This window comes from Capricornis sumatraensis, chromosome 2, assembly GCF_032405125.1.
Source record: "Capricornis sumatraensis isolate serow.1 chromosome 2, serow.2, whole genome shotgun sequence".
NCBI lineage: Eukaryota > Metazoa > Chordata > Mammalia > Artiodactyla > Bovidae > Capricornis > Capricornis sumatraensis.
This window is the reverse complement of record NC_091070.1, coordinates 21,439,303-21,454,243: the sequence shown is the minus strand read 5'-3', so window position 1 is coordinate 21,454,243 and position 14,941 is coordinate 21,439,303. Positions and strand designations below refer to the sequence as shown.

At 44.2% G+C, this 14,941-nt stretch overlaps 2 protein-coding genes across 4 annotated transcripts; both read left to right on the top strand.

The window, feature by feature from the left end:
• Positions 1-3,269: 3,269 nt before the first annotated feature.
• On the top strand, positions 3,270-3,752 carry LOC138072091 (glycine cleavage system H protein, mitochondrial-like). The gene has a single exon (XM_068963390.1). The coding sequence runs from the start codon at positions 3,270-3,272 to the stop codon at positions 3,750-3,752; it is 483 nt and encodes a 160-aa protein (XP_068819491.1).
• Positions 3,753-9,484: 5,732 nt separating this feature from the next.
• SRSF5 (serine and arginine rich splicing factor 5) lies at positions 9,485-14,659 on the top strand. Of its 3 annotated transcripts, none has more exons than XM_068964238.1 (8): positions 9,485-9,607; positions 10,491-10,632; positions 10,942-11,012; positions 11,145-11,243; positions 11,534-11,603; positions 12,813-12,886; positions 13,544-13,654; positions 13,745-14,659. In XM_068964238.1, the coding sequence occupies exons 2-8, from the start codon at positions 10,507-10,509 to the stop codon at positions 14,013-14,015; spliced, it is 822 nt and encodes a 273-aa protein (XP_068820339.1). In that variant the 5' UTR covers positions 9,485-9,607; positions 10,491-10,506; the 3' UTR covers positions 14,016-14,659. The 3 variants fall into 3 exon arrangements, 2 of the variants coding, with proteins under 2 accessions (XP_068820339.1, XP_068820338.1); XM_068964237.1 differs by having other exon boundaries at positions 13,742-14,653; XR_011144417.1 differs by lacking the exon at positions 13,745-14,659 and having other exon boundaries at positions 11,862-12,886; positions 13,544-13,609.
• Positions 14,660-14,941: the final 282 nt, after the last annotated feature.

The following is a 14,941-nucleotide window of genomic DNA, read 5'->3' as shown; positions in this document are numbered from 1 at the left end:
ACGGACGGGTCCAGAGTGTCTGAGCCATGGTGACACATGGAAATGCACCAGGTGGGCCAGGGTCCCGCCCCAATTTGAAGGTGAAGTAGTGCTGCCCCAATACTTTGGCCACCCAATGCGAAGAGCCGACTCATTGGAAAAGACCCTGGTGCCGGGAAAGATTGAAGGCAAAAGGAGAAGAGAGTGGCAGAGCATGAGATGGTTAGATAGCATCACTGACTCAATGCACATGGATCTGAGCAAACCTGGGGAGATCAGGGAAGCCTGGAGTGCTGAAGTCCATGAGCTGGACACGACTCAGCCACTGAACAGTCAATTAATCAATAGTCCTACTCTTATACCCTTGGCCCCAGCCCCAGATTGTCGGCCTCTGTTCAGCTAGTCTCCCCAAACCCTTGTCCTCACGGTGTTCGTGCTTGGGATTTTCTGGGCTGATGCCTTTTGTCCACTGGTCACCGGAAAGATCCTTCCAAGATGAACACATTCTTAAATCTGTTCACAAAATACTCCCTTCATGTCTTTGCCTCATCAGAAACCTGGGTGGCTATTTTTATTTTTCTGGTCACATACACGAGGATTCCTTTTAATCCTTTTGATCTTAGAAACTGCTCTCTTCTGTATCTGTCTCCTATACTTCTGACCTATGGATCCTGCTGCTCATGGACTCTCCTCCCAGGATGTTCCAATGCAACTAACCTGAGCAAGCACATAGGCTTTACCCCTTCATCCTGTATCCTCTCCTGTGCCCACACTATAGCCTGGAAGTGAAACTTGATCCTTATCGCCCTACCCCCCACATCAAATCAGTCCCCAAGTTGTTATAATCTGTCCCCCTCCTCTACTATTGCCCCATCAATCCCATAACTGACTTAATGCGCAACTGCTGATTTTGCCTCACCATCTGTGTTATCTACTGCTATGTGACCAACTACCCGAAACTTAGTATTTGAGAACACAAATATATATTATCTCCCATAGTTTCTGAGGATTAGGAATCTGGGAGAAGCTTGGCTGGGTGGTTCTGAGGGTCATTTCCAAGGCTGCAGTAAAGCTGTCAGCTAGGGCTGTAGTCATCTCATGGCTTGATTAGGGCTGAAGGAGCTGCTTCCAGGCTCACCCATGTGGTTGTTGGGAGGCCTCCCTTCCCTTACGGCTGTTGGTTGGGGGCTTCAGTCACCCTCCCAATAGGTTGTCTGAGGGTCACAATTTGGCAACTGCCTTCCCCCAAAGGAAGTGGTGTGTGTGTGTGAGAGAGAGAGAGAGAGAGAGCATTCTAGATGGAAGTCACAGTCTTTTAAACAACATAATTAGAGAAAGATATAATTAGGGACTTCACTGGTGGTCCAGTGGTTAAGAATCCACCTGCCAATGCAGGCGACAGGGTTCAATCCTAGGTCCAGGAAGATCCTAACGCTGTGGAGCCACAGCTACTGGGCCTACACTCTAGAGCTGTGCTCTGAAACCAGAGAAGCCACTGCACCACGAGGTAGAGTGGGCCCTGCTCAGCACAATTAGAGAAAGCCTGAGTGCAGCAGTGAAGACCACTGCAGCCCCCCCAAATATATATTTATTATATTATGTATATAGATAAAATAAAATCTAAAAATTAAGTCCATTTCTTTTTTTAAATTGAAATATGGTTGATTTACAATACTGTGTTAGTTTCAGGTATACAGCAAAGTGATTCAGTTATATATATATATATATATATATATTCAGATTATTTTCTATTATGTATAGGTTACTACAAGATATTGAATATTGCTCCCTGTGTTACCTAGTAAATCTTTGTTGTGCTTTTATTTATTTTTTAAAATATTTTTTAAATTCAGTTTTTTTTTCACTGTGCTGAGTCTTCTTTGCTGAGGGGGTTTTCTCTGGTTATGGTGTTCAGGCTTCTCACTGTGGTGGTGTCTCTTGTTTTGGAGCATGGGCCCTAGGGTGGGTGGGGTTCAGTAGTTGGGGGTGTGGACACAGTAGTTGTGGTTCCCTGGCTTTAGAGCACAGGCTCAACAGTCGTGGCTCACGGGTTTAGTTGTTCTGTGGCATGTGGGATCTTCCATGACCAGGGATTGAACCTGTGTCTCTTGCACTGGCAAGTGGATTCTTTACCACTGAGCTACCAGGGAAGCCTGTGTTTTTATTTCTAATTAATGATTTTTTGCTTTTTTCCTTCCAGTTTTATTGAGGTATAATTCACATATAGCACTGAATAAGTTTAAGGTGTGCACCATAACAATTTGACTTACATGCATCATAAAATGATTATCATAGTTTAGTGAATATTCATCATCTCATACAGGTATAAAATTAAAGAAATATAAGAAACCCCATAATATTTTAGAACTGAATTTCCAGCATTTTCACTTTGGCCATATTCTATTGGTCATATAGACCAAACCTGGTATATGTAGGAGAGTGTGTGTGAACATCAAGACGTGAGGCCCAGGGGCCATCTTGGGAGCTGGCTACACAGCATCCATTTATCCTTTCTGTTGGGTAAAATGAACTCTTGCTTTTCCTTTGGGGAACCACCTCTCCCCCACAGTTAAGCTACAGTTTGAGTGGAGTTGCCTCACCCCCTTTTCTGGTGAGGGTCCCCATTTGTAGTGTTCAGTTCAGTTCAGTCGCTCAGTCATGTCTGACTCTTTGCGACCCCATGAATTGCAGCATGCCAGGCCTCCCTGTCCATCACCAACTCCCGGAGTTCACTCAGACTCACGTCCATCGAGTCCGTGATGCCATCCAGCCATCTCATCCTCGGTCGTCCCCTTCTCCCCCTGCCCTCAATCCCTCCCAGCATTAGAGTCTTTTCCAATGAGTCAACTCTTCTCATGAGGTGACCAACGTACTGGAGTTTCAGCTTTAGCATCATTCCTTCCAAAGAAATCCCAGGGCTGATCTCCTTCAGAATGGACTGGTTGGATCTCCTTGCAGTCCAAGGGACTCTCAAGAGTCTTCTCCAACACCACAGTTCAAAACCATCAATTCTTCGGCACTCAGCTTTCTTCACAGCCCAACTCTCACATCCATACATGACCACTGGAAAAACCATAGCCTTGACTAGACAGACTTTTGTTGGGAAAGTAATGTCTCTGCTTTTGAATATGCTATCTAGGTTGGTCATAACTTTTCTTCCAAGGAGTAAGTGGATCCTGTTTAATGAAGGTCTGTATCAGCATATTTGCTATGGACTGAATGTCTGCGTTCCTCTGAAATTCATATATCGAAACTCTAACCTCTGGTGCGATCATGGCGCTGTGCGCGGTATGGAGCGTGCGGGCCGTGGTCGGGAGCGTGCGGGCCGTGGTCGGCAGCCTGCGTGCCATCTCATGCCCTGCTCGCTGCAGCCCTGGGGACTGCGGGCGGATGCCGTCCAGGCGCTGTGCACCGGTCCTACTCTGCTGTCAGTGCAGAAATTCACAGAAAAACACGAATGGGTAACAACAGAAAATGGTGTCGGAACAGTGGGAATCAGCCATTTTGCACAGGAAGCTTTGGGAGATGTTGTCTACTGTAGTCTGCTTGAAGTTGGGACAAAGTTGAACAAACAAGAGGAGTTTGGTGCTTTGGAAAGTGTGAAAGCTGCTAGTGAACTCTATTCTCTTCTGTCAGAAGTAACTGAAATTAATAAAGCTCTAGCAGAAAATCCAGGACTTGTCAACAAGTCTTGTTATGAAGATGGTTGGCTGATCAAGGTGACATTCAGTAACCCTTCAGAGCTAGATGAACTGATGAGTGAAGAAGCATGAGAAATACATAAAACCTATTGAGGAGTGAAAATGGAACCGCTAAATAAACTACTCTGAAAAACTTAATCTAGCATAGTTGTTTTAAATTAGTGGTGGATAGATATTTAAAAAGCAACGTTTAGCAAAAGAAACTACTTGTAACAATGTTTCCTGAAGAAAATACCTCTTAACTTTCTAATGACTTCAGATAAACACTGCGCATCTTTTCCACAGCATCCTGTGATTTTTAGGCTAGGCTCCAGTTATAATAGTCAGAATTCCTGAAGTTATCTCTGGTAAAACTAATTACAAAAGATCAGGAAGAAGCTTCCCATTTCCTTCCACAACTCTTTATCTGAGAGTAAGCCATTTCTTTCGAACTGAACGACCTACTTCAGGGTACTTTGATTTATCACACAGACCAATGTCAAGCGTTCTTCACTGGATTGGTCCTGTGTGACTTGACTCTAATTATTGTACCAGGGGAGGAATCATTGCCAGGACTGGGACTGCTCTGGGGGACGGAGTCTCTCCCAGCCTGGGTCCTTTAACCTGGGGCTCTGCTGCAGTGCTTGCACGTGGACACACATCTCTTCCAGCAACAAAATACAAAGAAACTATAAGGGACTGAAAGTAATTGTGTGCATGGGCAGTTGGGGCAAATTATGGAAAACAAAATACAAGAAGAACAAAAAGACCAACTGCCACTTCTGAAGAGCCTGGAGCAAAAAACAGGATGTTGGGAGCAAGAGCACAGTACTTCCACGTGCCCCCTGCACTCAACACCACCGAAGGGGTGGGCCAACCACCTAAGCCGCCCCTTTGGTGGGACTCCTAGACCTGCCTCTACTCTCACCCCATAAGGAACAAGCTCACCCCACTCAGCAAGTGAGCAAGGGAACATGTTCATTCTTGCGCCCTCCTGCTGCAGCAGGGGCCCCAACAAAGCATGGCCTGAATTTCTATCAATTTCTATTGATTAAGAAGGCCAAGAACCTTAGTCGGTAACATGTGCGCCACACCACAATGGTTCATTAGGAATCTGTATTTGGAGAATTGGTATTCTGAGGCTTCCTTTTTTTATTTTTTTCCTGAGTGGTTAAACAACAAATATTTATTTTCTCACAGTTCCAGAGATTGGTCCCAGCAGTGGTCAGGTTCTGGTGAGAGCCCTCCTCCTGGCTTGCTAATGGGATTTCTTGCTATGTCCTCACATGGTGGAAAGAAAGCTGTGGTGTCCAGCCCTCTACTATAAAGGTACCATGTCTATAGGATCCCAGTGCTACCATTATGAGGTGGCTTTGCTCTGGATATCAGAGATGTAAAGAGCCCGCTACTTGGCCAGTCCCCAGTTCCTGACAGCTTGTTGGGTGGAGTAGGTGTAGAGGACAACCAACACTGGGAGGCAGCTCTTGGGAAGAAATGGCCCTTGTCCGGTTCTTTCTCCCTTTTATACATGCTATGGACTGTTTGACTTTGGGAGGTTCATCTTTTATATTTTACCTGCAAAGGATTTGGGGTCATGAAAAAGGACCTAAGCTTCTATCTTGCTGGGTTCCCTTGTTTCAGCTGTTTAAACTCCCCTGTGATTGTTGTCCCTTCTGACTTGAGAGGGCTGCCTGGATCACTCATTAGAGCTGAAAGGTGAGGAGTGCACCAGGCACTGGATTAAATACCTTACATGCGTTATCTCACCTAATCCTCATGATCATCTTATGAATTAACTACTATTATTGACCTATTTCTCACACATGAAAATTGAGGCTTAGAACGGCCCAGCACCATGCTGAAAGTCACGCATTCTCTCCTCTACAAATATGGTTGGAGGACCTGTGGTATGCCAGGCCCTATTTTATTCTCTGGAGCTTCCCATACTAAGTGTTGGGCCTGAAATTCCAACACTCATCTGATTCCAGCTCTGCACATTTCGCTGATGGACTCAACTGCTTCCCCTGTGGATGTCACCTGTAACACAGACCAGATGATTTGGTCCTTGATAGTAAGAGTTGATGCTGAATCCATTTACACCTTCTAGCTCACACCTTTGTAACACAGAGACAAAAATATAGCTGAAGTTAGTTGTCCATGATGTGAAATTTGCTCTCCTGATTTAAAAAAAAAATGCTATAGGTTTTTGAATTTCCCTTTGAGTGTGTCATTTAACTTTAGAAAGAAAATCCCTTAGATCCACAGACTTAGAAAAGGTGCCTGGGGCTGAATCAAGGTCCTACCATTTCCAGCGGTGTAATTTTGAGCTTTGGTTTCAACACATTAAAAAAAAAAAAAAAAGGATATGAACTGACATCAGAGAGTTGTACGAAGGCTGAATTGGCTGATCAATCCAAAGCCCCAAGCACTATGTGGTGCACAGTAAGGGAGAATGAATGGCAGCTTTCATTAAGGAGGCTGAAAATTGTAAAGAGGCTGCTGGATTTTGTAGCTGGATTGATGATGAACATTGAAAGCAGTTCAGTGGAAAGGTAGGGTGGAGGTCTGGCTGTAGGTGAATGAGAGCTTGAGAAAGTGGCATCTCAGAGTGTAAAAACTACCTGCTCTTGGACCTCTGCTGTTGGTCCAGTGATTAAGACTCCAAGCTTTCACTACAGGGGACATGGGTTTGATCCTTGGATGCAGAAATGACATTTCACAACCGAGATCCAGTATGCTTCAAGGTGTGGCCAAAAAACCAAACAGCAAGAAACTACTTGCGCTAAAGCTAAATATATTGGCTTAGGAGAGGTGAGATGGGGTAGCTTTAATGAGTGACACAGGTTGAGGTGGGTTTTTTTTGTAAATTGCCAGTTAGATAAAATCAGGGATGTAATGAAGGAAACATTCCAGTTATGCTGAAAGTCTCCCAAAGAGATGACTTTGATAGACTTTATTTTAATCGTATTTCTCTGCATCTTTTTTCCTTTACTATAGATTTGCTACTCGGCTATCTTAGGAAAAGGATTTCTTAGGAAAAGGAAAATTGCCAAGTCATTTTGTTGAAACATTACTATAGGAACAGGAACACTTGAGAAAAAAATGTTAATGTAAACCCAGTTCTACAAATATTGAGTCTTTTCTATGCTAGGCATTTCTGGAAAACAAAACATGAATAACACGTATCTTTTTTATGTCAGTGATGAAGGAATTATTGGGGTGTACACAGACTACCGCTGGATCACATAGAAGGGAGAGTAATTCTCATGAAATATGACTTTTTTTAATTGGAGAAGCTGGTCAGAAAATCTAGTAGGGAAACTTATTCAACAGTTTTCACAGAAAAAACTCACTGCAGAAGACAAATGGTTTAAAATATAGCAGATTAAGTCACTAGGCACTCAGTTCAGTTCAGTTGCTCAGTCGTGTCCAACTCTTTGCGACCCCATGAATCACAGCACGCCAGGCCTCCCTGTCCATCACCAACTCCCGGAGTTCACTCAGACTCACGTCCATCGAGTCAGTGATGCCATCCAGCCATCTCGTCCTCGGTCATCCCCTTCTCCTCCTGCCCCCAATCTCTCCCAGCATCAGGGTCTTTAACAATGAGTCAACTCTTCGCATGAGGTGGCCAAAGTACTGGAGTTTCAGCTTTAGCATCAGTCCTTCCAAAGAAATCCCAGGGCTGATCTCCTTCAGAATGGACTGGTTGGATCTCCTTGCAGTCCAAGGGACTCTCAAGAGTCTTCTCCAACACCACAGTTCAAAAGCATCAATTCTTCGGCATTCAGCTTTCTTCAGAGTCCAACTCTCACATCCATACATGACCACAGGAAAAACCATAGCCTTGACTAGATGGACCTTTGCTGGCAAAGTAATGTCTCTGCTTTTGAATATGCTATCTAGGTTGGTCATAACTTTCCTTCCAAGGAGTAAGCGTCTTTTAATTTCATGGCTGCAGTCACCATCTGCAGTGATTTTGGAGCCCAAAAAAATAAAGTCTGACATTGTTTCCACTGTTTCCCCATCTATTTCCCATGAAGTGATGGGACCAGATGCCATGATCTTCTACTCAAGACCAATTACCTTTGTAGAAGTCAGAAACTTTTTAACGTTAAATAAATCAAGATACTTTATTAAAAAATTAATCCTGAAGAAAATCACACCACTTCTGGGGGTGAGCAGCAACTTTTTAAATGGTGGATAGCACCATTATTTTTGTTTTTCACCCCAGAAAATATTTTCCAGATTACTCTTATTGCAGCAAAAATAATGTTTAGTGAGTGAAAACACAAGATGTTGCTTCCATATTTAACACAGAATGCAGAGAATAATTGCAGTTGAAAGACTGATTTCTTTTATAAAAAATATTACGCAGGAAGCTAAGGAGCAAGGGGTCAGAGATGGTCAGACATTTTTTGCCAAGCCCCAGTTTCTTTCACCCTGTACTCTTTCGGGTATTAAAAAAAAACTTCAGATGAAAAAGGTGACCATTTGCCTTAGGGTAGTTTTATGGGCGGGGTAATGATGAACCACAAGCTGGAATCAAGATTGCCAGGAGAAATATCAATAACCTCAGATATGCAGATGACACCACCCTTATTGCAGAAAGTGAAAGTTAAAGTGAAGTCGCTTAGTCGCACCGGACTCTTTGCGACCCCTTGGACTGTAGCCCACCAGGCTCCTGTGTCCATGGGATTCTCCAGGCAAGAATACTGGAGTGGGTTGCCATTTCCTTCTCCTGGGGATCTTCCCAACCCAGGGATCAAACCCAGGTCTCCTGCATTGCAGGCAGACGCTTTAACCTCTGAGCCACCAGGAAAGCCCAAAGTGAAGAGGAACTAAAAAGCCTGTTGATGAAAGTGAAAGTGGAGAGTGAAAAAGTTGGCTTAAAGCTCAACATTCAGAAAACGAAGATCATGGCATCCGGTCCCATCACTTCATGGGAAATAGATGGGGAAACAGTAGAAACAGTGTCAGACTTTATTTTTTTGGGCTCCAAAATCACTGCAGATGGTGACTGCAGCCATGAAATTAAAAGACGCTTACTCCTTGGAAGAAAAGCTATGACCCACCCAGATAGCATATTCAAAAGCAGAGACATTACTTTGCCAACAAAGGTCCATCTAGTCAAGACTATGGTTTTTCCAGTGGTCATGTATGGTTGCGAGAGTTGGACTCTGAAGAAAGCTGAGTGCCGAAGAACTGATGCTTTTGAACTGTGGTGTTGGAGAAGACTCTTGAGAGTCCCTTGGACTGCAAGGAGATCCAACCAGTCCATTCTGAAGGAGATCAGCCCTGGGATTTCTTTGGAAGGACTGATGCTAAAGCTGAAACTCCAGTACTTTGGCCACCTCATGCGAAGAGTTGACTCATTGTTAAAGACCCTGATGCTGGGAGAGATTGGGGGTAGGAGGAGAAGGGGACGACCGAGGATGAGATGGCTGGATGGCATCACTGACTCGATGGACGTGAGTCTGAGTGAACTCCGGGAGTTGGTGATGGACAGGGAGGCCTGGCGTGTTGCGATTCATGGGGTCGCAAAGAGTCGGACCCGACGGAGCTGGATGATGACCCGAACATCATTGCCTCGGAGGTGCGAACGTTGTGAGCCATAGCCTCCCAGCCCCGAGCACCTGACGGCCACACCCATACAATGTCCCGCCCATCAGCCCCGCCCACCTGGACTCAGGGTCACTTGGGCCAGCACGGTAAAGAGGCCCCGCCCTGTGGACACCTCTGTCCCCCGACCCAAGGGGTGTGGTCAAGGGCGGTCCCGGAAGTGACGCAGGGACGCGCCCTCCATTTTGTGGGACGCCAGAGCAGCTAAGTGCGTCAGTTGTGGAGAGACGTAGACGAGTTGTGTCCTGGTCTGCGGGGAGGCGGCCGGCTCTATCGCAGACTACGGACCTCTCTGGGTCTCAGCTGCCAAAGATCCTGTCCGGTAGGTGAGTGGCTCACTTTGAGGGAAAGGCTTCTCGGATCGAGGCTTCTTCATGGCCGCTCAGATCGCGAGTGGTCAGGGCTGCTCTCTGTGCGGAGGACGGCGTCCAATGAGCGCAGTTTATTCGAGGTGGGCGCTGGGGCACGTCTCCCTTTGGGTATTGTGTGAGGGGACCTGAAGGTGGAAGGGCGGTCCTGGGCAGGGTCGTTTTCACAGAGGGGTCGTGCGCCCCTCCCTGCCTTTTTATTTCACTGTCTGAACCCCGGGAGTAGTGGGCCGAGACCTTTGCTCGGGGTGTGGTCGGGGCTGTCCCAGGGTGGGTACAGTGATCCGGAGCGGTGGGGTCGGGAGAGCGGGAGGGAACGGGGGGTTTGGCACGCGCGGTTCTCCCCACCGTTGGCTCCGAGGCCGCCATTTTGTGGCTGCTCCGCGGCCACCCGCCGCCGTCTGCGCAGGCGCGGCCGTGGCGTCGCGAGATTCCGGCTTCCACCCGCTGTGACGCTCCCGGGACGCGCTTGCAGCCAGTCGCCATTGGGCTGGCCTTGCGGAGGGCGGGGTCGGCTCCGCCCGCACTTCTCGGCCTTTCCTAACTGCGGCAGATGGGAGGGGGCCAGAAGAGCCGGGGACAGTGTGCGGCTGCGCAGTTCCAGAGGCGGCAGTGGGCGTTGCGGTTGCTGCGGTCTGGGCCCAGGGAACGATCGTGTTGGGAGCCGAGTTTTAATTTTGTCTGCAAGGGACCCGGCCTAATAAGAGGCACTCTTGGCAATCTTGTTTATAACATCACCGGGTAAACATTTTATTTTATGCTGTTTATGTTTTTGGTCCCTTGACCAGGCATTCCTCTGACATTCATTGGTACTATCTCAATTGAATTTATTTCCTGACAGAAAGTACTAGCCGGACATGAGTGGCTGTCGAGTATTCATCGGGAGGCTAAATCCGGCGGCCAGGGAGAAAGACGTGGAAAGATTCTTCAAGGGGTATGGACGAATAAGAGATATTGATCTGAAAAGAGGCTTTGGTTTTGTGGTAAGTGTTTAGAACTGGTTGAATTTTCTATTGTTAGTGGGTAAAGATTGTTATAAGCAGTGCTTTTGAGTTTTTTGAGTCCCAATAGAGTATGTTTGGGAAATATGCATTCTTAAAGTAGTGAATTTTCTTAAAGGAGAAAAGAATTTCACTCCTGGCTGGAGAAATCATTTCCGGTCCCTTTTTGATTGGGCTTAATTTATATGCTGTTGTCATTAACATTCTCTTTCACAGGTATTTAGTGTTTTTAATGTGTTGTAGAATAGACTTTTAAAGCAGTGTTAAGCATTATATATATTTGTGTTTTAGGAATTTGAAGATCCCAGGGATGCGGATGATGCTGTATATGAACTTGATGGAAAAGAACTCTGCAGTGAAAGGTGATAATTTTATTTTTAGTTTTATGACTTAGCAGTCTAAAGATAAGCTAGGTATTGGGCTAGGTGTTTTTGTAAATAGATCTTTTATGTAGCTTAAAGTGGGTAATGAAGATTTTTCTTCCTTTCCTGTAGGGTTACAATTGAACATGCTAGGGCTCGATCTCGAGGTGGAAGAGGTAGAGGACGCTACTCAGACCGTTTTAGTAGTCGCAGACCCCGAAATGATAGACGGTATGTGATGAATGGTGGATGGCTGCTTTGCACAAGCATTACTGGAGGAGTCTTAATGTTCTAAAGTTGTTAGCAAAAGTGATTTTGCTGTATATGCATAATCAATTTTGTCATTCATGTGTTAGTCTACTGTTTCTAATAAGCGTGAGTCATAAAATAATGCAGAAACTGTTGGTGGAAGTCATTTGAATGACTTGTCATACCTGATTGCTTGAACTTGCCCACAACTGAACACAATAGGTGCACGTTGCTGCATTTCTTCCATTGTGAGTACTCATTTTCTTCCTCAGAAATGCTCCACCTGTAAGAACAGAAAATCGGCTTATAGTTGAGAATTTATCTTCAAGAGTCAGCTGGCAGGTTTGTTGAAACACAGTTTTGAGATATTTTGATGTGGTTTTTTAAATATTAGTGGGTAGTTAATGTTTTTATTAATGTTTTATTAAAAGTAGTTTTATCTTTAATGGACTTTTAATTGTAATTTTAAATTTTTAATTAAATGTAATTGGGGGATATTTCAAATTTTAATGCTAGTGATCAAATGTAAATGTTTTGAGGATATATTTTCTTGTTTTTAAAAATCAATTTTAACCAAATATTAAACCCTTTATTTGCCAGCCTATCTGTGTCGTTGGCCTTATGACGAGGAGTGCCTGTGGGTTATCCTAATCGTTGTCTTGGTCACTCTTGGTTGGGCCTGGTTGACTTTGCCAGTCAGCTCCTACAGTGATCAATTGGCCACCTCTAGATCTGTGTTTGCCGGTCTAGACGTAATCGGTGCACTTCTTGAAGTGCCAGGTTGCAGCGATCCCAGAGCGCTGATAACGTGATCTGATCCCTAAGTTGAGAGCTGTCTTCTGTAACGCTTCCGAATAAGAGGTCCTGGTCGAAAAGAGTTGAAAGATTCGAAATTAGGTGGTCGTTGGAATCCTGATCGCAGTAAAGTGGTCCTTGGTAACTACACAAGAGTAGAACCTGTCTGCATCCGCCAATAGTCTGCTAATAGGGAGGGCTGTGCGATTAAAGGCTTCCATCGATTGGGTAGTATCCTTCAAGTGGGTGGCGAAGAGCCAGTCGGGCATATGTCATGAAGGTTTCTCCGACCGATAAATGGTTTGCTGCTTGACTAGCCTAGGGAAATAATAATAAAGGTAAAGTAAACTTTTTTAATGACATATGGGGCACAAAATAACTGGTGTCTTGTAAATGTTCTGTTTTTAAATATAAAATTTCTACTTTAGTCTTTACTTTAAAAATATGTATTGTTTCTTTTGTTTTTTTTTGTTTGTTTTGTTTTTTCTTTTTGTATTGAGCTCAGTATAGACTAATACTACTTTAATGTTAAAATCTAAACTTCCTCTGGCATTTTGCTTAAAAGCAATATGCTATTTGCTTATTTCGTGCCCTGACATATATTATTTTAAAATTCTGATAGACTACAAGTGTGGTAAATACCATGTTTGTACTTTATCTAACATCTTCTCTTTCAGTAGTCTTGTTTTTATACATTGTGGTTGTTTGTGTGTCACGTTTCCTTTTCTCTGCTTAACTCGATCATCTTGTGTTAAGGATCTCAAAGATTTCATGAGACAAGCTGGGGAAGTAACCTTTGCGGATGCACATCGACCTAAATTAAATGAGGGGTGAGTATGTATTGGCATATGAGAGCCTTTTAAAATGTTCTGAAAGTTGTACTGTGAAGTTAGCTTTCTCAAAATTTGGACATCCTGAAATGCAGCAGTTCTCAATCAGGGTTGAATTTGCTTTTCAGGGTACATGTGGCAGTGTCTGGAGACATTTTGGTTGTCAGAATTGAGGTTACTGCTTGCATCTTGTGGGTAGAGGTCATGTTGTTCAGTCGCTAAGTCATGTCTGACTCTGCAACCCTAAGAACTGCAGCACACCAGATTTCCCTTCCCTTCGATGTCTTCCGCAGTTTGCTCATACTCATGTCCATTGAGTCCGTGATCTCATCCAACCATCTCATCCTCTATGATCTCCTCCTCTTGCCTCCAGTCTTTGCCAGCTTCAGGGTCTTTCCTAGTGAGTCAGCTCGTCGTATCAGGTGGCTAAAGTAGAGGTCAGAGATGTTATTGATCTTCCTGTAGTGGACAGGAAAGCTCCTCACTCCTATTGAATTATGTGGCTTAAGATGTCCACCGTTTGGAGGTTGAAGTTTCCTGTTCAATAATAGCGATAGTAAAATGAACGTTAAAAAGTAATTAAGCTAGACTGATAACGGTTTGTGAGATGATAAGAAGTATATGTAACTTTACAAATAGTGTATTTTTCCTTTGTAGGGTAGTTGAGTTTGCCTCTTATGGTGACTTAAAGAATGCTATTGAAAAACTTTCTGGAAAAGAAATAAATGGGAGAAAAATCAAATTAATTGAAGGCAGCAAAAGGCACAGGTATCTCTTAATATTTTTAAGTCATAGTTTTATTTAAGGGATTTGTGGGGGTCTGCTAGTTAGTTTATTTTTTTCTTTCCTTTCTAGTAGGTCACGAAGCAGGTCTCGTTCCCGTACTAGGAGTTCCTCGAGGTCTCGTAGCCGATCTCGTTCCCGGAGTCGCAAGTCTTACAGCCGGTCCAGGAGCCGGAGTCGGAGCCGGAGCAAGTCTCGTTCTGTTAGTAGGTCTCCTGTGCCTGAGAAGAGCCAGAAACGTGGTTCTTCAAGTAGATCTAAGTCTCCAGCATCTGTGGATCGCCAGAGGTCCCGGTCCCGGTCCCGGTCCCGGTCAAGGTCCAGATCAGTTGACAGTGGCAATTAAACTGTAAATAACTTGCCCTAGGGGCCTTTTTAAAAAAAAAAAAAAAATTCCCAAACCATACTTGCTAAAAATTCTGGTAAGTATGTGCTTTTCTGTGGGGTGGGATTTGGAGGGGGGTGGGTTGGGCTGGATATCTTTGTAGATGTGGACCACCAGGGGTTGTTGCAAACCAGTTGTATTAAATGTCTTTTGATAAGCCTTCTGCTCACATTTTTGTGAATGTCTGAAGTATATAGTTTGTGTATATTGACAGAGCTCTTTTATTACTAAAGCAAATTTAATTTTTTTGTACTAGAAAAATTTTGAACGTTTTAGTTCCTGGTTATTCAGATAGTTAATGCAAAATTAGTTTAATGTCTCAATTAAACTAATTAACAGCTTTGGACACTTAAAAGAGCTCTTAATTTGCTTGTACATAAAGGCTTAATATGAGTTTTCCTTGTTAGGGTTAAGGGTGTCCACCCACCCACCCTTTAACAGCTGTCTGGCAAAGACGTTAAGATAGCTGTTTGTTATTGATAATAAAAGGTTATAAAACTGCTTTTGTGTGTTTGTCTGAAGGAAGTATGGCTACCTACTTCTTCCCCATGCACTTTTGATGCATTTAAAATCCGTCATCAGGAATGCTGTAGCAGTGAGGTAGGTGTGTGTGTCCTAGACAAGTCCAACTCTTTGAGATTCCACGGACTGTAGCCTGCCAGTCTCCTCTCTCCATGGGATTTTCCAGTCAAGAATACTGGAGTGGGTAGCCACTCCCTCCTTCAGGGGAATCTTCTTGACCCAAGAATCCAGCCCACACATCTCTTATGTCTTCTACATTGTCATGTGGATTCTTTACCACTAAAGCCACCTGAGAAGCCACCTTAGTGAGGTATGGTGAGCTTTTTTTTTTTTAATTAGTACCTTTGACGTTTCCAGGCTAGTCA